At 39.4% G+C, this 22,749-nt stretch overlaps 1 protein-coding gene and 1 long non-coding RNA gene across 3 annotated transcripts in view; one reads left to right on the top strand and one right to left on the bottom strand.

The window, feature by feature from the left end:
* The window catches only part of LOC112450337, a 51,536-nt gene extending 35,097 nt beyond the window's left edge, over positions 1–16,439 (bottom strand). For both annotated transcript variants that reach the window (XR_003038909.2, XR_003038911.2), the window contains exon 1: positions 14,247–16,439. This is a non-coding gene — a long non-coding RNA (uncharacterized LOC112450337). The remainder of the gene's footprint in view (positions 1–14,246) is intronic.
* Positions 1–20,401, top strand: part of LOC108232529 (matrix metalloproteinase-17-like) — a 68,212-nt gene extending 47,811 nt beyond the window's left edge. Inside the window, exons 5-10 of the mRNA XM_017410402.3 lie at positions 7,048–7,224; positions 8,146–8,248; positions 9,880–9,962; positions 10,634–10,786; positions 11,443–11,700; positions 19,316–20,401. Of these exons, the coding sequence (XP_017265891.1) occupies positions 7,048–7,224; positions 8,146–8,248; positions 9,880–9,962; positions 10,634–10,786; positions 11,443–11,700; positions 19,316–19,641 (1,100 nt within the window). The 3' untranslated portion in view covers positions 19,642–20,401. The remainder of the gene's footprint in view (positions 1–7,047; positions 7,225–8,145; positions 8,249–9,879; positions 9,963–10,633; positions 10,787–11,442; positions 11,701–19,315) is intronic.
* The last annotated feature ends 2,348 nt before the right edge of the window (positions 20,402–22,749 follow it).

Raw genomic sequence — 22,749 nt, 5'->3', positions numbered from 1 at the left:
TGTATTTTTAAACCTGATTTTAAAAACAGCCAGGCTAGTTTTCTTCACTCACCATGCTGTCTTTTCCAGGTCTGTACCTCTCCTTAGGCTGGCAGCTTCTCTAAGCAAAGAGAAACCACGAGCCAGACATGGGAATTACCGTAAATGCAAGAAAAGTTGTGCCTCCTAAAATGGATTTCTGTAAATGTGGGAAAAGCAGTGCTGTATAATTTTATTCAGCTAAAGTTTAACATCTTATCTGGATCCAAATTAGACTTAGCTGGTCATTGAGGGACCCCATTGCATATTTTCTATATCCTAAGTTTAATATCTCTACATTATTGTATACCTATATGCTATTACTGGGATGCAGACTGGATGAACAAAAAGGTATTTAATGAAATAAAAAAAGGCGAAACAGCAGCAAATAACAAATCCACAAGAGGCACAAAGTAAACTGGCAGGGAGACAAACAGAGTAACTGACTGATGAGTAGTGAGGGCTGAAGGATTAAGTAGGCTGGGGCTGATGAAGTAGGTGGTGACAGGTGAGACTAATGAAAACAGAGAACAGGTGTGAGTGGGAGAGGCAAGACTGAGGAGCAGAAGCTCACTGAGGAAAAGCACTAAGAATGACTGGAATCACAAGGAGGCACTAAAACGAACAATCTGAACAGAAAATAGGCGTGACGACAAAATAGACCCCAAAACAAAATAGTAAACACTGAAAAACACACAGACTGTAACAACAGACTGTACATTATATATATATATATATATACTATATGGGCGGCAGTGGCTCAGGAGGTAGAGGGTTTGTCCTGTAATCGGAGGGTTGCTGGTTCTAGCCTCCGCTCTGGCTGTCTCAGCTGTTGTGTCCTTGGGCAAGACACTTCACCCGACTTGCCTACTGGTGGTAGTCAGAGGGCTCGGTGGCGCCGGTGTGATGGCAGCCTCACTTCTGTCAGCCCACCCCAGGGCAGCTGTGGCTACAATGTAGCTTACCGCCATCAGTGTGTGAATGTGTGGATGAATGGGTGAAGGACTGGAGTGTAAAGCGCTTTGGGGTCCTTGATAAACTAGATAAAGCGCTATATAAGTGCAAGCCATTTACAATTTACATATGATAAAGTATCCTTTCTAAATCTGTTCGAACTATAGAATTAAGTAACATTGATGTTGGGATGTCTTGTATTGAATTTTCAAAATATTCTCAGCATACCTTGTGGTGCTAAAATACCATCAGTTTCATTTTGTTTACAGTTGTATTGTATGGTCAAACAAAAGCTGTGACCTAATGCTTAACCAGGAAGAGAAATATTTGCCTTTTTCTTCTGTGTAACTTTACTGTCAGAACACATATTTTTTGTTTCTTGCTCAGAGCCGCCGCTGGCATCATCTGTGATGCAATTTAACATTTCAAAGGCCACGTATGCGTGTTAATGTCAGATAGCAAACTCTGTAGCATGATATCGCTTTTTCAGTGCGGCTATGTTGATGTTTGACAGTCTGTTTGAAGAATAATTCACATACAGTTTGTTCATGTGCATGTAATGTAAATCATTTGATCTTTACTCCCCCGCATTAGATCATTTAAGTGATTTTTGAGACGAGTATAAGAAATGAGCAAAAACGATACAAAAGCTCTTTGGTTTTGCACAGAAAGACAGAGGCTGGTTAACATATTCCAGCATTTTGACCTCAGCCCAGGGAATTGATTGTTCTTCGGAGGGGTGTAGTTGTGTTTTCTAACCCAGCTGGTGTGTGTGATGAGGCCGGGACCCGCGTTGATCTTCCTCCTTTGTTTTGGGCTGTCGGAGCCGTAAACCATATGTTGCAGGACAGCAGCTCAATCTGCTCGAATCAGACCTCCCTCTACGCTGCAGCAGCGGCAGGACAAGCAGACGATCCTGTCCTGTGTGTGTGTGTGTGTGTGCGTGTGTTGTTAAGGCAGGGACACCAACAGCTGCATAGATGTAGGTTTCGTTAAAGGGAACAAAGGAGCAAGGCAGGAGAAAGTCAGGCGTATAAGCTTTTCTGTACGGCTGTAATTTACGTCAAAGTTTTATCTTAAATAGGTTGTAACAACCACTAAGTCACACCAGCAACTCCATTAAGATGAACATTATAGCTTGTATGGCATTTTAAAAGCTAATTTTAAAGATAATGTGGATTTTGTTGGCATAAATAATTCAGACACTTTTGCTACTGGTTGGCCTTCAGCATAGAGGAAATTTTAAAAAGGTTGAATTCTTTCAACTGTTGTCAGCGTTTTGGATTTTCAAGGGTACCTTATTTGCCCACTGAGTAATCCTTTTAAGAGTGTGTTTTTAATTCATAACAGCACCTTTTTAGCAGATAAACAAGCAATTTGCTATGTTAAAGGTTAATTATTGCTAGCCACAAAAGGCAGGTGAATATACCTGTGTCTATATGTGTGTGCATGTTCGTGTGTCCGTCTTTCAGCAAAATATCTCATCAACCAGTGAATGGATTTTAATGAAACTCTGAGGAAGCAACCACTGGATTTACATCAACAACTGCTTAACCTTTCGAAGTCAACCCGAGTCAAGATGGTCACCACAGCTGATTGACTTTACCAAATGGAAAAAAAGTCTGTAACTCAGACAAATTTACATGTTGATGTTGAGCAAAAAATGTATTATGAGAGTCCAAACACTGAGTGCAAAATGAGAACACGAGTTCTTTGTTTCAAACTTTAGCATGCAAGGCGACAGGCAGGTGATATACATTCCTTCAAGGAATGCTAGTTTCATTAAATATATGTAATAAGTTGTAGAATCTCTTTGTTGTGTTGGAGTGAAGTTCTGCTCACCTTCTGGACTTTCCCATTTTGTTTAGCTGTCAAGTTTGCCTTCTCTGCCACGCTGTTGCTGTCAGACTGATGCTTCGGGGCTCAGGGGAAGAAGTTAATTAAACAGCTCCTAATTTCTTCACGTCACACTCTGCCGGTCTCACCTTGCTGCTATCTAACATCCTCGTCCAACGTCATCAGCGTCTCTGTGAGACGTTGCTCAGCAGATGCCGTATTACTGCTTTTACATCTCCACCTGCCTATAAGACAATGCATTTCCCCACTACAGGAAGTTATCAGATTCCTAAATTGGTGTTCTTTGCAACTTTTTTTTAGACAATGCCTTGAAAAGATGTAACCTTGTTAGGTCAACCTGAAGGCAAAAAGTGCTTCAGCAGATTGTGCAGCTATGTAATCATTTATATATATATATATATATATATATATAAAAAGAGCTTATCATACAAATCCGTAGCTGAATAATTGCCTTTGCTTATTCAATTCCCCCGTTTCCTGGTTGATTGTTCTCAGTGGGACCCTAAATCCAGGTCCTCTAAGTTCATCTCCTAATGCGTACAACGATGCTGAATAGTGGAAATTAAGCAGCACGTTCAGTAGAATAGCTCCCCCCTGCTGAGCAGATTGATAGTGCTGGTATCTGTTAGAAGTTGGAGAGGTGGAGTCTTAGCAAGATCAAATAAGTGGAGGTCTGGAAAGTGTTGTTTTGCGTTGACAGAGAGCAGATTGCATTTATTAATGATCACTCAGCCCGCAATCTGCTTCTGCAAAATCATTACCCCCCCGATTCAAACAAAAGCATCATTAGGCAGGTGAAAATTTTCAGTGTGGGTGGGAGCACTGTTTTGGATGTGCTTTTTATATGCAGAAGAATCTTAGAGACACCTTAACAAAAAAAGGAGCATAAGAGCCACACTAAGAGCGAATGTGAGGTCAGGAGTTTGTAGCAAAAGCTCAGATTCATAAAAGCATTCAATGTGCATCTTAATGCCATGTTCCTATTTCTAAATCTCAACCCTGTTGTAAATATCTACATGTGGGTCAGTTTTGTATGTAACCACTCCCTTTTTTTGGTCTTTCCGCACCAACGATCATCACCGTTGTGCCACGACTTGGATCCACCATGTGTGCAGGCGTCACTTTGAATCTCAAGTCGAACATAATATTCAGCTAAAATGTACTAAATAAATTAAGAGTAGGAGACTGACATTGTTGAGGGTCTCGTTTCAAGTCTGTAAATCCTAGTTGGATAAAAATGTGTTGCTATAGGAACATTAAGGTTACTTTGCCTTACCTCATCATTTTGTCCCTTTTTTTTTTCAGTCTCAAAAGTAAAGAGGCAGTTATGAAAGAAAATGTGTCGTAAAAAGTGATAATATTTAAAATATGGTCAACTTTAGGTTGTTTAGTACTTTACCAGAGTGTTGTTCAGATTTTTTTTTAGTAGAGTAATTAATATTATATCATTTATTTTTGATCAGATCATCTAAAGGTGAAAATTTAGGTGTAGATGCAGCAAATATAACATAGTAAATTAAATCTAACAGATTTCATTCACTGATTTTAGATTAAATATAATCCACATGCTACCTTTATGCCATCTTTGTTAACTTACACTGTGTATTTTTGTCAAATTTTATTCCTAATAATGAGATTTTGCAAAGTTTACAAATAAAAAAATATATATATACAAAGGTTTCATGTATTGGTCATCTGTTTAGTGCATAAAGAGAAGATCAAAATGGTGCAACAACAGACCACATCACTGCAGTAATTCATATTAGAAAGAAATGTGAGACCTCAGGCTTCCTGCTTCCTCAACTTCTGGAGACCAAAGAGGTAACATGATTGTATCAAAAGGAGCTTTTCTTACCAAGAGAATTAAAGGATCCATATAAACTCATTTCTTGTCATTGCATTGTATGAAATCGAGAAATCTCTGTGTTGCTGAAACAGTTTTTTTTTTTTTCTGTATCATCAAAGCAATATTTTCTTATTAATTTATTTATTTATCTTATTAAAACAGTACCTGTAGAGGTCTTCGTAATTTCCTAATCGTACTTAGTTGGACAAAACATCAACTGTAAACAAGATTTCACTTGTAGATTTTTATCTGCATTGGCAAAACATTTCCACTTATTATCAAAAGCTAAAGTTGTGACAAACCAAAGAAGGAGTTTGTTAATTAGTTTGTGGAGTCCAAGAGAGCAGGGACCATTACTTCATTTAGTCTTGAAATGTTAAGCGGAAAAACTACAGATTTAAATCTACTGATGTTTTTTTTTTATTCTTTTGTAAGCTAAGTTTAGAACAACAAAGAAAAGATGTGATTCATTTGTTGGTTGGGTTATTCATCTATTCATTTATAAAGATTGCTAGGTATGTCCTTCTGACCTATGTCAACCTAAATGTAATTCCTTTCATCTTACATCTGCAGGAATGAAGTCGGTACAGTGAATGAGGCTCTTAGTCTGTTCTCAGCTCTGTGCAATAAGAGCATTTGAGTTAATAAAAAAAGCTACTTAATGGGTCACTGGTGTGTCTGGAAGAACAAAGCTCGAGCCTTAGAGATTTCAGAGCTACACAAAACTCTACTTTGTCTCTCCATCTTTTCCTGGCTTCCAAAACGAATCTGGCTCATCCACCCAATTCTCCCTGCTTCAACTCTGTCCTCGGGCGTCACATCTATTCTGTCAGTTTCACACCGGCCATAAACACCATGACATGGTAGATCCTCTGCACTGAGCCCCTGTTCTCTGTCCCTCATCCTTCCTTTGTTCACCTGCACCATGTGCTTCTGTAGATTAGAGTCGGCGTTTGTCTCCTGGATACCCCAGGTGAATACTGTGAGCATGGCTGCATGTCCCAGGCTGAAGCCAACCTGAGGTTAACTAAATGCTGACTTGAGCCAAGCCACTGAGGAACTATAAGCCAGCTCCGCACAATGTGTTAGCGCTTTATAATTTTGCAAATCTGAGTCTCCAAGCCCAAGGTTTTGATTGCTTCTCAGACTTAGACAAGGAGTTTTGAGGGCTTGTTTTCATGTTTTGGCCAAGCATGAAGGGAAGGTGCTTTAATCGCATGTGGCCTCTATAGGTGTCTTTCTGCAAATGGATTTTGATTGGCGGCTCAGGGACTTAGACAGTATTACCCTAGATATCTCACTACAACACATACCCAGCAGTGCTCAGTTTTCTGAGCTGTCTATCATACCTTGTCATTTGCTTCAAAAGCAGACGAAAAGTTCCCGAAAAGAATCAATATAGCGTACAGACTTATAGCCGAGAGGTCATTGTTATTACTGATGTTACCAAGGGATTAATCATCTGTGGCTAAACCATACTTCATCACAAATGGACAATCAAGCTAGGCTACTGGTCACAATAAAAACAAAATGTGTTTGCAAATGATCCAGAATTCAAACAATCCAGTTGTTTAGCCTTGAAACCATTTATGTGCGTACAATAAAACCCATGATCTTAGCTTGCTATGATTCTGTGCAATAATGTAACTTTTTAGTAACTTTAAATCTAATACTGCTAGCTACAGTGATTATTCAGTCAAGCCTATTTAATATCAGGTAATTACATGAAGCACACCGAATTGTCTCATGTTCAGAAAGTGTTATTCAAATAAATACGTCTTTTCTTGTCCTGTAACCAGATCATGTAGTTTTGTTGAATTGGGTCAGTGAATTTTTATGCTAAAGCTCTTCAAGAATCAAGAATCTTTGTTGTCATTATGCATAACACAAAAATTTGCTTGGTGCTCTCAGCTACGGGTTCGCACTTACAGAACAATAAAGTAATCCAATTTACAAAATTTACAGAGTTTGACAGGTCAGCAGCATATCGAATGGTGGTAATGAAAAACTGTCGAGCAGTGAATAGATAAAGACATTATAAAGTGCAGCACAGTGCAAGTCCCAGTCTTTAGATGTGAGTGAGTGAGTGTGTTAATGTGAGGTGTGAGTGTATGTTCAAGTTCTCAGGGTGCCTTTTTGGTGAACTCTAAATGAGTCTGTCATGTATGTTTAGGTGAAGAATGGTTTCCATCTGGTTATTGAATCATAAAACCTGATTAGTAGGGTGCTGAATGCTACAGGTCTGAATACGTGTGTTCAAAGCAAAACGTACTATAATAACAGTTAAGAAAATATAAAATCCCTTCTCTATTTCATAGGCACATTTTCCACCACAGTGGGGTTTATTGACTCCTTTGTTTTGCCTCTTTCAGACTCTCATGGGATGGATCTGTTCGTGGTTGCAGTCCATGAGTTCGGTCACGCCATCGGCCTGGTCCACACCTCAGCCATGGAGTCCATCATGAGACCGTACTACCAAGGCCCTGTGGGAGACCCTCTGAAATACGATCTACCCTATGAGGACAAAGTCCGTGTCTGGCAGCTCTATGGTATGAATAAGCATGGAGTCATGCTTTTCTTTTATTATTATTGACAAATGTAAATTATAAAAAATATATTATGAGGATTGTAGCCAAGGCCTAAAACTGTCCATATGAGTGTTTCATATATGAAATGGGGAGAGGTGAGAAAGGGTGCATTCTCATTAAATCTGAATTATTATTTAGACTCTAAAATTCCAAAAAGGATGCATACACACAGAAAAAAAAAATTGCATGTCTGTTTGGTACTGAGAAAATGCTGCTTAAACATAAAGCAGAGTGACCACGCAGCTTTAAAGGGCACCTTAACAATCTGAAAGCAACAGCATATATGAGATTAAAAAAGTCTGTTTAATTCATGAATCCCTTAATAATTCTGTTCCTCACCTCTTTGCACCTCAATAAACCCAAGTCATTTCCCACTGGTCAAACAGTAAATGTCATAGCTACTAAGTTTTATATCATGCACATGTATGCGGGCCAAATTCTAATTCCTCCAACACTTAAGTGCTTTCACGCCATCCTCCTCTTCTGGCCTTGAGTTATGAGCCTCTGCTGTTGTTATGTGTTTTCTTAGGGCTGTGATAGGGATATTTGTGTATTGGGGACAGCTCGGGAGACTCGAGGTACAGAGGCCTTCTCGTGCAGGAAGCTGCAGTTGATGAACTTCATCGAGCATGAATACTGATTTAATAAAAACACGGAAGAAGTTAATTGGCCCTCGTTATAGCATGTGACCCTATTCCACCCCACCTTTGTACAGGAAGTGTTAATGTTAAGGACAGAAAAAGAGAAAGATGGGAACAGTTTACAGCTTGCCTAAAGGGGAAAGAATGAGAGAATATGGTGAGCTAAGGCATAAAGAATGGATGAGGTAGCTCAGATCTATGATGCGTTTTAAAAAACTGAGTATTTATTATCATTCTGTAGGTGTCAGAGACTCCGTGTCTCACACAAATCAACCAGGTAACCCCTCTCAGACCCAGGAGCCTCCCGTCCTGCTTGATCTTCCTGAAAACAGATCCACTGTCCTGTAAGTATAAAAGGATTATTCTCCATCTTGCTCACGCAATAAAAAGATGGATCTTCATTTCTATAATGTTCAAAAATCCATTTCAACCTCTTCCTCTTCTTGAGAGTACTTATTAGTGGAAGCGCAGAAGTCTTGCATCATCAGTCGGGTTGTTTGGTGGAAATCCACTCCTTTCAATATTCAGTTAGTAAATTTTTATCCAGTTTGACACTGCCTGGGGAGTGCAGCAGACAGGAATGTCAATAAAAGTAAATTGAGCCAGTGCAATTTTTGGTATTCTCGGCCAATTCAGGAAGTATCGTAGGAGCACAATCAGTGCTGCTTGGTTTTTCTTTGGGGTTGAATTGGCAAAAGCAAGCATCCACATAAATTTTTGCAAAGTCAAATAAACCTTTTTACTGTTCATTATAGTTTATTATTATTATTATTATTATTATTATTATTATTATTATTATTATTACTTTAAGCTGAAGTCAGGGCAATCAAAAAACTTTATCCAAGTGTCCAATACAGGTGGTTTGATGCTAAGGGCGAGCAGTCATATAGTTAGCCTGTTTTGTGTTTGTTTCTTTTGTCTGGCCTTCTTTTTTGCAAAATATATCATTAACCACCGGATGGATTTTTAATAAAACTATTAGGAAACAAGTAATGGGTTTATCCCTAAAATTGATTATCTTTTGGAGTCTACCCAATTCTAGATGCCCACCGCAGCTCACTGATCTTAACAAAAACAAGAACATCTATGACCAAATCATTTTTGCAGATATAAATTATGGTGTGGTAGTAGCTGAGCGTCATCTCCAACACCTGCTTTCAAGCATAATTAGACAAAATGTTGTTCATTTCTTCATTTCAAGTGCCTGTATATACAGTTATGCAACAAAACTTCTCCACTCTAACCTTGAGGTACTCATTAAAAAAGTCCAGCAAAAGAACAAACACACCATAAAACTGATTTTATTCTTCAAGTCTACAATAGCTGTTGGTTTAAAGAAGCATATTTATGGTTAAAAGAAATGGAATAAACACTAAGGTAGCACTGAGAAGCAGCTAAACCTTCAGTTTGGTTTCCAGTTTTCACACCTTTGTTGGCTTCATTAATTATTTCCTGCTATCTTCATCACAACACGACAAGTGAGAAAGCTAGATTAGTCCTGACAAGGGCACCAATCTGTTCACTGGGCAGTGATGTAGTTTTAATAGAGCTCTGAATAGGGACCCTTGTTGGTAATATAAGGCCTGGCGGGCTCACACTCTCAGCCCTGTGGCGGTAATAGCTTCATCATTGGCAGGCAGGCCACGTCAGAGCTTTAAATCACTTAAAACCCCCCGGGACGAATGCACCCAGGGATCTCGCTGCCCGATAGGTTCTTCTCTCTAGTTTAGGCTGGTATCGCTAATTTATGCAGAGGCACATTGTAGCGGTGGATTAGCTTGAACAAATGTGGGTCGATAAAATATGTTGAAAAATCAGCATAAATGTTGCTTAAAGCACTGGAACAACATTACCTGTTACATGTTTTAAATGTCCATTTGACTAAAAAAAAAAACCCAAAAGAAGTAAACTACTATTTTTCTACGTTTTCGATTTATTTCTTGCTTCTCCTTTTTTTTTTTGCGATCTCTCTCAGGCTGGCACGAGATGCCCCAGACAGATGCACCAGTCACTTTGATGCAGTGGCCCAGATACGCGGCGAGGCCTTCTTTTTTAAAGGTACTACAGCACAAAGGGAGACATACAGGCCCAAAGCTGCACGGCAGTGTGGGAAACAGAACAAGCACTAAGTTAAATGAGCAGAGAAAGGGGAAAATCTAAATTAAAGGGGAGCATAAAGGAAAGTGCCTGAGAATGATGAATGGGGGGGGGAGAGCTGGAGACACCCAACTGAGGCGTTTGAGCTTCGAAAACACAAAAATTACATCAGGTTTTCATGCTTGTCCTCTGGGAGGGTGACCCCAAGCTTCCTGCTGACAACAGAAACGAGAAACAGACTCAAACTTTCAGCAGCTGAACTGTTGGGGAAGTCTGTTGAACTTTAGCTGGCATTTCTCTTGAAAGACCGCCTTGTGTTTTTTATGTAACAATTGAAACTTTATGCATCATTACTAGTTATTTTTAATGTTAGTTATGCTGACATGTGGAACAATAAAGATATGGATTTTTCTGAAAATGTTTTCAACATCAGCGCTGCTCATTCTGGCATGTATGAGTTATTTCTAACATTGTCTGGTGTCCTTTTTTTTTTAAAGTCCCCATTAAAAAGTTAATTATGTGATTTTTCTCAAATTCTTCTGTATTGTCTTATAGTAAAGTTAACAAAAGACAATAATGTAATATTCAGAATAACTGTAATATTCAGAATAACTTTGTACTTTTCCTAACAGGGAAGTACTTCTGGCGGCTAACACGAGAGAAGCACCTGGTGTCCCTTCGTCCTGCGCAGATCCATCGCTTCTGGAGGGGCCTCCCAACCAACCTGGACAGTGTCGATGCAGTGTACGAGCGGCCCGGCGACCACAAAATAGTATTTTTTAAAGGTGCCACTTCCAAACGATTGCACTTTAAATTGTAAGGAACTCTTAAATGTGTAATTACCTTAGAAGATGCAGCACTAAAAAATAAGTCTGGTTAAGGAGCTTTAATTTACTTTGCAAAGTGAATCTATTTTTTAGCATCTTGTTTATTTGCAGAAGAGTGTAATACTTTGTTTCATCACTGGCCTGTAGCTTTTAGATCCTAAACATTGGTGACTTTTTTTCATTTTGAGTTGCATAAAATTCTAACTAAAGGGGGCAAGAGTTCAAATTAAAGCAATAGTTCAGATGTTTTGAAGTAGCAAGCTGTGAAAAAGATAAATATCTTACCTGATTTAGATAGTACTTTGATCAAACCTCAATTTGAAGAAATAGAGTTTAATTTTGACCAGATAGATGAGCTGATGGCTAGTCCAAGCAGGGATAAGATAAAAGTGGATCGCTGCCATCCTAAAAACAAACTTTGCCAGCGGTTCATGCAAATGTTCTTTTACAAACCTTTACAATGCCATCAGTTTTACATTACATAGCATTTACAGAATTTTTTTTTTTTTCACTTTAACAACTCAGTTATAGCTTCTTTGGGAAATTTGAGCAGCAAAAAAATATAATATTTCACTCTTTTAATATATACTTCTCTCTTTGTCCACTTTGTTAAGGGCTTAAATACTGGGTCTTTAAAGACAACATTGTGGAGGAGGGTTACCCCCGTCCTATCAGTGACTTTGGCCTACCAGTGGATGGAGTGGATGCAGCTTTTGTTTGGCTGCACAACGACAAAACCTACTTCTTTAAGGACAAACACTTCTGGCGCTACGATGACCACCTGAGGAGAATGGACCTGGGCTACCCTAAAGACAGCATCCTCTGGAAGGGGCTGCCGTCCCAGCTGGATGACGCCATGAGGTGGTCTGACGGTGAGTTAACATCACAAAGTCAAACGTTTTCTCTAGTTTTGTGTGTTCTGGTTCCGCCTGTTCCTCTTGGATTACTCAAAATATAACTTTAAAGAGAGGCACCAAGGAAAACTAAAAAAAGTTTGATGTTTGTCAATAATCTCACCACATAAAAAAAACACTGAATTATTCATCAGTTTAAAAAAAAAAACTTCTGTCTTTCATGGTAAGACATTTCACCTGAAAAAACGCTGTTTTTATCATTCATGCAGTTTATTTATTCATATGTAATTTGAGTTGACATGATTCTTTGGCATAGCTGCAGCGTGCCGATTAGAAGCATTTGTTTTTAGGGTTTTTTTGTGTGTTAGTGTGCCAACAGAGTTGGGTTTTTTTCATACCTTTATCTGTTATTTTGACATAGCACACTTGCACATTTTTTTTTTGCCAACACTCCGCTTCACATCCAGAGAACCAAACACACTCAAACCTTGGAGCTCGCCCAGTGTAATCATGCTCTGCAGCTCCACAGTACCAAGGTCATAATATCTACAGTCTTTGGATTACAGACAAATAAGAGCAATCAAATGATTTTAAATATTTTTGATGGCTGAATAGAAGCAGACCTATTTTATTTGGATTGTAAGTTGGATCTGGATTCTGCTCAAGGATGGTTTTATGTTCTGAAACACCCCCTGTACCTGTACATGCACACACATACACACACACACCAACCACCTGGTTTTTAAGTTCCCAGGTCACACACACACACAAAGCCAAGATGTCCCTAACCCTCTCTGCAGGCCATGTGCATGCAAGGAAGCTCTTTCCCTGTCAGGTGTTTTTGTGGGCTGTGTTCTATTGACTGAGCTTGTAAACTCTGAGGTCTCAAAGCTCTTTGATGAGTGTAGCAGCATGTGTGTCTGTGTGTGCTACTGAAAAAGACAGCCAAAGAGAGAGAGAGAGAGTGTGTGTGTGTGTGTGTGTGTGTGTGTGTGTGTGTGTGTGTGTGTGTGTGTGTGTGTGTGTGTGTGTGTGTGTGTGTGTGTGTGTGTGTGTGTGTGAGAGAAAGAGAGAGAGAGAGATAGCGGAAAGGACCAGTCAACTGCACAGTTCTCATTCAGCTTCACCTCCAGCCATTATCACCACAGAGCCTGGAAGAGTAAACCTACACGCACAAATGCACATAGACAGATCATAGGGCCTGGGAACTGGAGCCACATCAAAGCCTGTTCTCTGTTTGTTTCACCAGCTCGGGATGAAAAGACAAGAGAAAAGAGATTGACACGGGCACAAGGAAAGAGAGAGAGAAAGAAATGACATGGCAGCAAGAAGAAAATACAATAACAGTTTGTTACAGAAATAAAATGCAAAAAGGACAGCTGGTGTGTGAAGAGAGAAAGATAAGTGAAATCTAGACATGAAGGAGGTATTTGTACACATTGGAAAGAAGATATTAAACACAACTGATAAAGAAGGGATAGATGTATGAAGGCGAGATGGACTGACTTAGTTAAATCAGCTCCAGGTCGGTTTGTATTTCTACCAAATCATATTTTTGCAGTTTTGATCAATTTGTACCCATATTTATTGGGTAAAAACATAAAGCTGTCTGCCAGACAGCGGTCACTTTGTATTCACCTCGACCTACATCGTACCCACCTAAGCCCAGTTCATACCTACCTTGTTCGCCCCAGGATTGCATGTAGCAGGCACCTCTGCACACTTCAGTGCATGCAGGTTCGAAAGGGTATGTACATAACCAAGTGCGTGGGTGCAGAGTGGTCATCAATTTGTACTAATTGGGAAAAAAACATCAACTGGAGGGTAAAAAATAAGGACACAATTTGTTGGCCGAACAAATTGTTCCATGGGTCTTTGGTCTTTTGGTACCCGGACATTAGCAATAGTACCTGTCAAGTTATTTACTGAGCTCCCCACTTGACAGGGATAGACATTCACACAGAGTCTTCACTTGATTCCACTCAATGACCAAACAATCTGATGTTCAATCAATCAATGTTCAGGTTATGTTTTCAGATCTTTTTTTTTCCAGGTATTTTTTTCTGGTGAAAAACCTTCAGCAAATAACACAAAACAAAAATCAGATTTGCAATCATGTCAGAGTACATCCTGTATGTTTGTTTTATAAATAAGTTAGTGTGAAAGTAGAAGACTATTAGCTTGATTAAATAAATTTTCATCAACAATATTAAACTTACAACCAACTTATGGCTATCTTCAAAATCTACCAAGTACTTTATGTACAGAACTTTATCAAATTTAATACCAAGAAAATACTCTCATTATCTCATGATGCCATAAAGACACAACAATCAAATGTTTCACATCATCTCTTCAATGAGCCCATAAATCTCAAGACAGTTAGCATTAAACAAACTCTAAACAATTGTTGCAAACCAATCAATCCATGCCAAAAGTCACAGAGCAGAAATGTTTGGGCCACACCCTTCAGAGAAATCAGCTCTGTGACGGCTTCACCTCCAACACCATCTCAGAAGCAACAGAGTCCAGACCATTATTGGTTCAAACGTTTGTTTTCTTACCGGCTGCCTCTCTGGGGTTTGTAAATGTCAGTTCTGCACAGATTTTTCCATGTCTGGTCGGCACCATCCACAGCATTCAAGTGTTGTGTACCATGTTTCTGGTCCCTGTGTCATCAGGTTATCACAAAATGGTTCCTACCCCCTCACTTCACTTCTAAGCTTGACTTAACACTACCCTTGGCCTTTATGATAGGTATCTGTAGATTGGACTTTGTGTCTATAGATGCTACCAGACTGATATACTATATGTGAAGTTCAGAGGCCAAGTAGACACTTAGAATTGTTCAAACGTTTTAGCTTTAAATAACCTCTCCTAACTTAACTTTGGTTCATTCTATAAAAAAAAACAGTAGGTATTAGACAAAACAGGATGATTTGAATTTATTTGAGCAACTTCTGACATCTTCAGGACTTTTAATCTTTGAGAAAACGAACAACAAAAAGATCTTTGTGCTTGGACTTTATGTGATGGCGACAGAACGTTAAACAGGGTGACCTTGCTTGTGTTTGTACCTTTTTGGAAGGGTTTGGGAGGTGTGATCAAAAACTTCGGGAAGTGAGTGCATATTTGATATGTGCCATCAGTCATCTCTGAGAAAGCTGCTTGAACTAGTTATACAGTATAAGTTTGCTGCTGAGAGAAACCTTTCACAGATTGTCCTCAGAGACAAAGAAGGACGCTTACAGTGCGTCGGTGCACCATGGAAACTTCTTCCTTTTTATTCCATTTTGCTCGATTGGCTCGAATTTTAAATGGTGAAGTAAATAATATAATTTACCAGACACGCATTTTTTCTTAGGGACATTTTCAGGTTCCTCTCCCTAATCCCCACTGGGAGAACAAGGAGCTAAAAAAGCACCGGGAAGTTAGTCCATTTAAAAGTACCAGTGGGATTTGCATGGTAGAGCAATTTCAGTTATTTATGGTTCTCACTTTGTTAGGAAGTGTTAAAGACACAGTGCTGGCTGTGGTAGTAAAGTAGGCAACACAACAAATGAGGAGAGGAAGTGACAATATTTACATAGGAAAACAGTGAATCTGGGAAATAATCAGTACTTTGGGGTTATCTCTCAGTGGTAATGTTGAATTGCATTTTACACAGCGCTCGCAGAAAAGAGCTCCACTGCTGATTTGTGTGATTGCATCTGAAACACATTTCCTCCTTTTAACTGTAACCTCACTCCCCTGCCAGTGTACTTCGTCTTAGAACTCAAGCAGGCATCTAGCAGCGAGTCAATGGACTAATTTTCCCTAATTTTCCATGGTACTTTAGACCGAGAAGGAAAACACAAACAACTGTGGTCTGAAACTGATGTGTTGTGGTGAAAAAAATAAAAATAAAAATGGGTTTGCATGTCAGAGCCACTTCGACAGGAAAAGGGCTGTCTGGAAAAGTGAGTGAGAGCATCTCTTAAACTGAAAGAACAATTGGTAAACAGCAATAGGGTTATTTGCAACAACAGGGCAGCTGGGTGCATGAAGAAAGGAATGGCTGCAGTATACGAAGAAGTTTACCAAGCTGAAGCAATGGGATGCTTTGAACAAAAGTGCTGGAAAAACTTATGGCGCAGTAAAAAGAACAAAATTAAGACTATTGAACAGTCGCCACGACTATGGTAGCTGGAGGTTATTTCTCTGCCAGCGCCAGCTACTGATATGTCCAATGATAAGCTGGCTCTGGTAACTGGGTGGCTGGCAGTGGCAAATAAAAAAGCAGCTACTAATTCAACCGGTTCCATTACTCAAGTGTCTGAAACAGCTACCAACATAACTCAGTTCAGTTCAATGTTCAATTTCAAGTTTACTGGCCTGGATTAAGAACTGTGTACATAAAATGCTTTGAAATGGGTTTTGCCCTGGCTTTTCCTCAGCCTATAAAACTAAGAAATAGTTTGCGTAATAAATATTTGAACAATAATGGTTTTACCTGTTGCTCAGAACTTTTCATAATCACAAGTTTGAGCGCTAGTGTCTGTGGTATCTACTGGGGAAAAAAAAAAAAAAACAATTCATAGAGGTTTCGCCTTGCAGTTTGCAGGACTTAAAGAATCTGTTGTTAACAAGTCCAACTGAAATCCCTGTCTCAGCAGGGCAGAGCTGTTATGTTATTGTTATGCCCGTGTACTCTCAGGCTTATACAGTCAATCAATAAACTGTTAGAGACTGTAGATTATAAATTAGATATTAGGCTATTCCTGCATCAGCATCACATAGTAAGGCAAAACTAACTAAAATAAACTGTTAAATTTTGTTGAAAAAGTTTGGTGTGACGTGTTTGCCATTTATTTCAAGGCCAGAACATGGAAATATAAATGAAGGGCACCAGCTCTTAGTCATCCACATAGCTGGAAAAAAAACTATTCACTCAAGAGCTGCAGAACGACGGGCCTTGAGTTGTATTATGTGAGCTCCAAAGCTATTACCAGTGAGAGGACATCCTTCATTTGGCTCTATCTCTTGTTTATCTCGTGCCTGGTATTAATGAGCGACAATATTATCTCATGTTTATGTCTTTCTCCCTCACTCTCTTTCTGCTTGTTTGTCTCCATCGCTGGCTAATGAAGAAAATGAAAAGGATAGCCTTGGACAGTTAACAAATTCTGTGTTTGGAGCTTCGGGGAAACGGATGAGGTTATGAGCCGTCAAATTTCTGCAGAAGAAACTCCAACTTAAGTGGCTTGGAGTAGAAGAACAGGCTTGGCAGCGGTTCTATCAGTAACAGTGCAATGAAATATTGCAGCTATGAAGGCAAAAATCCCCCATAAACCCTTGCTTTCTTTTGTTTTGTTTCCTATTCTTTTCTTTTCTTTTGCTGGCAAATGCATTTTCTACATTCAGTGATTCAGTGATGTACATACCATAAAATAGAAACTTTATATAACAAAAGAAACACGACATAAGCAAAGTACCATGTGTGCGTGTTTTGCTGTATTTATGAGGACCTACATTTTCCTAATAAGGACTGTTTCAACACTTCCCTTTTGGAGTTCAGTTTTTGGCTACAGCTCAGATGTTTTGTACTGAATCCAATTATTACAAAGGGAATAACATCTGAGACTTGGTTGGAGTGTTTGTCTATGACTGAATCATGATCAAACCAAAGCACCCCCTCAAAACAACGACAATAAAGCTCACATTTCTTGAACTAACGCCAACTGTTGGCTGCCTTGATCGCCAAAGTTTTAAACAAAGCTCTTGTGTGGCCTGTTGGTGCTTGGAGTATGTGTTGGGGAAGACCCTCAGCTACTACCACACCGACCCTCAGCTCAGTATCCGACAGGGCTGATTAGCTGTGGTAGCCATCTTGAATAGGGCTGACACCAAATGTTAAGCAGTTGTAGATGTACGTCCAGTGGTTACATTCTGTGAGTTTTATTTAAATCTCATTGAATATTTTGCTAACAGACAGACAAACAAACACGAGCAGCTACATCATCATCCACCTTTCTTAGTGCCAAGGAATAAAACCAAACACATTATGTAGAACACTTACAAAGCTATTAATAAAAGTGTATCCGCAGAGTAAAGGTTGTGCTTTAATTTACATCGTGCTCGACTCTTTGTCAGCAAATTACTTTCATATGTTGCTAGAGTGTTTGCCCCATTTTATTGCTGTCAAACATAATTGCTGTCTGAATTATGTTAACGTAATTCTGCAGGATGTGGCAGGAGTGAATAATTACAACGTGGAGCTTTCTCTATATTAAGGCAGACCAAGATTTTTTTTTCCTTTTTTTTTTTTTTAATACTGAACTTGTTCTCGACTCATTCCGTATCAAATTTATCACCTGCCGCCAACGGGCGAAGGCAGACGATAATGTTTTTGCCCTTGTGCGTGTCTTTGTGTGTCCGTCTGTTACCATGATAGGAATCAGTGGTTGAATTTTAATAAAACCTGCAGAAAGTAATCATTGGATGTGCATCTACAACGAATTACCTTCTGGATTCAACCTGATTCAAGATAGCTACCAGAGCCAACTTACATTAAAAACCACAAGAACGGCTACAACTCAATCAGTTTTACAAACATTGGCCTAAGATATGGTGTGGCAGTTTCTAGGACTGAACATAAATTATGACCATAACCAGCATCACACTTTGTTGAAAATTTTGTCATGAATTATTTGTCAACTTTGCCTGCCTTTTAGCAAAATATCTCATGAACCACTGGATCAAAATTAATTAATCTTTCAGGAAAGAATGACTGGATGATTAACATTTAGGGCCAATACAGGACAAGATGGCTGCCACAGCTAACTGATCTTAGAAAATATAATAAATACTATAATTCAGTCAATTTTACAGATATTGTGATAAGACTTGTTGTAGTTGTTCAAGATCAATGCTTAAAACTTTAGCATTAAGTGTTGGAGTTAACCCCATTCGTCTGTCAGCAAAATATGTCATGAATCACTAAAGAGATTTTTAATGAAACCTTTAGAGAGTAATAATTGGATGTACTTTTACAGCTAATTAACCTTTGGAGTTAACCCAGCTCAAGATGGCTGCCACAGGTGATCAGCATTAACTAACACAAAAATGGCTCTAACTCAGTCAACTTACAGATTCTGAGTTAAACATTAACATGGTAGTAGCTGAGAGTCATCACAACATATAGTTGTGAATGAACACATAATGTTATTTTTAAGGTTTGACCAAAACAGCATGAAAGGGCGATATGCATACCTTCAAAGAATGCTCGGCCTTTAATTGCAGATGTTTTTTGGTTAAAATGTTTGAATTGTGTTTATAGGAAATCATCATGCTCACTTTTCATTGCTGCTGCAATTTAGTTGGAATTAAATGTGCTTTTAAACCAGCATGATTTTAGCCAGGCTGCATATTAGTTTGTGAGTGACTGTGAAGAGTTCTTTTCTGATGATGTTAACAGAAAATGCAGAAGTTTAATTTGAACAAATGATTTTTATGACAGATAAACTCCTGTATAAATCAACGTAAATTTCTGCGCAGCAATCCCACTCATTTCCAGAAAAATGTCCTGTAAAGTAGCAGCAAGGCAACACTCTTGACTGCAATGATTCCAACTTTTTACCTTCTGTCTCCGAAGGCTCGTCCTACTTCTTCAAGGGGAAGGAGTACTGGCGAGTGCCGGGAAGTGACATGGAGGTGGAGGCGGGATACCCCCGCCTCATTGCCAAGGACTGGCTGCTCTGCACCGAGATGCAGTCGGACGCTCCGGACACGGAAGCTAAAAGCACGGAGACGAGAGTCAACGTGCACCGCCACCCGGACCACGCCGAGAACGGATACGAGGTGTGCTCCTGCACCTCCGACACCGCCTCGCCTTTGGCCTCCCGCCTCCCCCCGTCTCCTGTCTGGCTGCTGCCCCCCCTCTGGACGCTGCTACTGACCCTCTGCTCTGAACCGCTATGATGCTGAAGCGTGGGGACAGTTCTAATAAAACGGACAATCCAACAACTGGAAACTGTTATTATACCATTTTGTATCCTTTTTGCTCTGAATCAACAATTTTTTATTTACAATTCCATTTTTTGGTGAGGGGTGGGTCCTAACAAAGGTACAGGCATCCCAAATTTTAATGCTTTGCCTTTTTTTAATTGAATGATCAAACTGCTGCATCTCTGCAAAATGAAAAAAAAATATTGAATAAGAAATGTGTTCCAAATGCAAGAAATTGATTTTTTGTTGTTGTTTTGTTTTGATGTGCAGCAGGTCCGCAGCAGCAATGACCCACAAAACACACCTGTTAACTTGTCTGCAGTTTTAAAAGTGATTCCTGATCTAATTATCTCTCTCTCCCACACATTCACAGTAGAGACAATGCTTTGTTCCAGGTCCCAGACATTGGCTTAGAATTTGTTCAAAATAATCAAAACATCTAAAATTTACGCTTTGAGTGTCGTGTGGATGGATAGATTTTTTTTTGTTTTTTTCTATCTGAACACGGGAAATAAATCTAATTTCACTTTCCCTAACTTTTTGGTAAAAAAACAAATTGAGCAAAACTGTATGAAGTGTTTCTTTTTGCAAATAATGAGGAAAAAACAAAATTAATTCTATAAATCCAGACTGGACACACAAGTTGAAACAATATTTCGTCATAAATTAAAGACCTTGTTTTCCTTAAAGTAACATTTATTGCCCACAAAATGTCTGTCAGCAGCAATTTTCAGCTCTGCAAAAATGAGCTAGAGACATTTTTGTGTTGGCTAAGGTCGATTAGCTGCGGCGGCCATCTTTAATCAGGTTGACTCCAAAAACGAATCAGTTGGAGAGGGACATCCAGTGATTACTTTCTGAGAGTTTTATTAGTGAGATATTTTGCTAACAGCGCAGACAGATGAACACACGCAGCATGGGCCGGATGACCGTCCCCCTTCGCCCTTCAGCAGCAGGCGATAAAGATCCAAACAAGTTAAGCCAAGCCAACACAAGAAGCAGTAAAAGTGACGACGCCTTATCCACATCTTTACTTGGAGCAGCCAGTAAAGTGAATTAGGTTGTGAATTAGGACAATAAGGCTCGTGAACCACAGATAAAAAAATAAATAAATAAAAACAACTCTGGCACTGCCACAACAAGGCCAGAGTGTGCAGGCGGAGTGTTACAAACAAGGTCTGGAAATCATCCAGGGTAGCAGGAGCGCTGCTGTGAATCAGAACTCATATCCTTCCAGCTGAGTGCCCCAACCACCGCTTTCCATTCACCTCCAAGTGACTCGCAAACTTAGAAAAGTCGAAACCAAAACCATCTGCACAATCAGACATCAGCAGACCGAATTTCAGGAACAGACGTCGTAATGAATCCCGCAATCCACTCAAACATATGTCCATAAAATACGAGCTCTTAACGGCTTACGGCGATGTCAGAAAACTTCTGCTCGTGTGTCGAGGTGGAAGCTCCAGTTTTCTTACCTGAAATCTGTTGACTCGGCTCCAAAACAAGAACCTGCTGTTCTTGTTCATCTCCGGGCTGGAAGCATTTTTCCTAACAAGTTCCCTGCTGTCAAACCAAGGTTCATATTCCTGTTTACTTTAATGCCTCCAGCGACATCATTATGGGATTTATTATGGCTGTAAAGATATATTTACCTACAAACTTATATATTTGACTTGAGAGGTTTTTGCAGTTATTGCAACACCAAGTGGACTGTGTATATTTTAAGCCGTGTTTTTATTGTATAATATTTTTGTAGAAAATTAAAATATATATATATATATATATATATATATATATATATATATATATTTCATGCCTTTTTATTAGCCAAATTCTTTCGGACCTTCCTGTGGTTTTTCTGGGCAGAGGGCGTTGTTATGCAGTGAAAAGGAGTCGAAGCTTTAACGCAGATAAAGATAACATCCCAGTTTTGCAGACACCGACTGTCGCTGCTCTCCACCTCTCTGCTCCTCCCAGGCCATGTTTTTTGTCTTGTAATGGTCACTGCTGCTGTTTATCAGGGATGCAAATCGCACCAAATCAATCAACCCACTCTCTCTCTGAGAGGCTGTAAAAAGAGATCTGCTGACGGAGGATCTACACGGCATGTTGGGCTTTCTTAAAGGGATGCTTCATTCACATTCTAATATGCCATCAGGCGACAGTGTGAACAGTATCCAGCCCTGAAGTAATCCAAATTTCGCAGAAGAGGACGCAATGTCACTGGAGTCGCATGTTTATGAAAGTAAATATGGACGCTACACATGCCAGCGTGTGCACATCAACACCGCAGCCGTCGTCCAATCGGAGCTGACAAAAATGTGCGCCCTGCTTGTTTTATCCAATGTTTTCATTTGATCTTGCTGTGAATGCTGGCGAACGCCATTCACCAGCTAATCCCCAGCATTCGCAGGCCAATGAGATGCTGGCTGGTCTGACGGGGCCCAGAAGAAAACGGATTGCTGCTGTCTTTAAAACAACTCCAGTCTGAAAAGTTTCATGTCAGTTCATGTAAACGCTATTTTAGAAATTTGTCAATTTGTCATTATACAGTTACTCTGGCAATATATCTCAAAATTTCCCTCGGCTGCTGCCACTATTTTTTAAATAAACCCTATGTAAATTATTGTGTCGTGCTAAACTGACCTGAATGTAATGGTTTATAAAATAGCTTTCGCACAAAACTTAAAAAAAAAAGTGTTTCAGTTGTTGCAGTTGTTTTAAGATGGCAGCAATCCAACTTGGTCGTGGCCCCCTCGGACTAGCCATTAGCTCGTCAATCCAGTCAGAATCGACCTCTGTCTCCAAACTGAGGTGAGTCAAAAAGCAACCTGCAGCAGGTAAGATAGTTACATCTGAACTGTTGTGTTAACAAAGAACTTGTCACTCAATCCAAACGATATTCTTTCACTTGCACACTCCTCAGAGATCAAAGTCAGCAGGATCTCAGATTTGTTTAAAACGTTGTACATACACATATACAGACATGCAAAAAAATATTTAAAAATCACAATACGAGCACCTTTCACCATGGTCCTGATTGTCACAAATACAAATACAGAAACACATGACAGTATTTGT

The sequence above is a fragment of the Kryptolebias marmoratus genome, linkage group LG14, assembly GCF_001649575.2.
Source record: "Kryptolebias marmoratus isolate JLee-2015 linkage group LG14, ASM164957v2, whole genome shotgun sequence".
In the NCBI taxonomy this organism is placed as follows: Eukaryota; Metazoa; Chordata; class Actinopteri; order Cyprinodontiformes; family Rivulidae; genus Kryptolebias; species Kryptolebias marmoratus.
The sequence above is the reverse complement of the archived record's forward strand: the minus strand, read 5'-3'. Positions and strand labels throughout refer to the sequence as shown.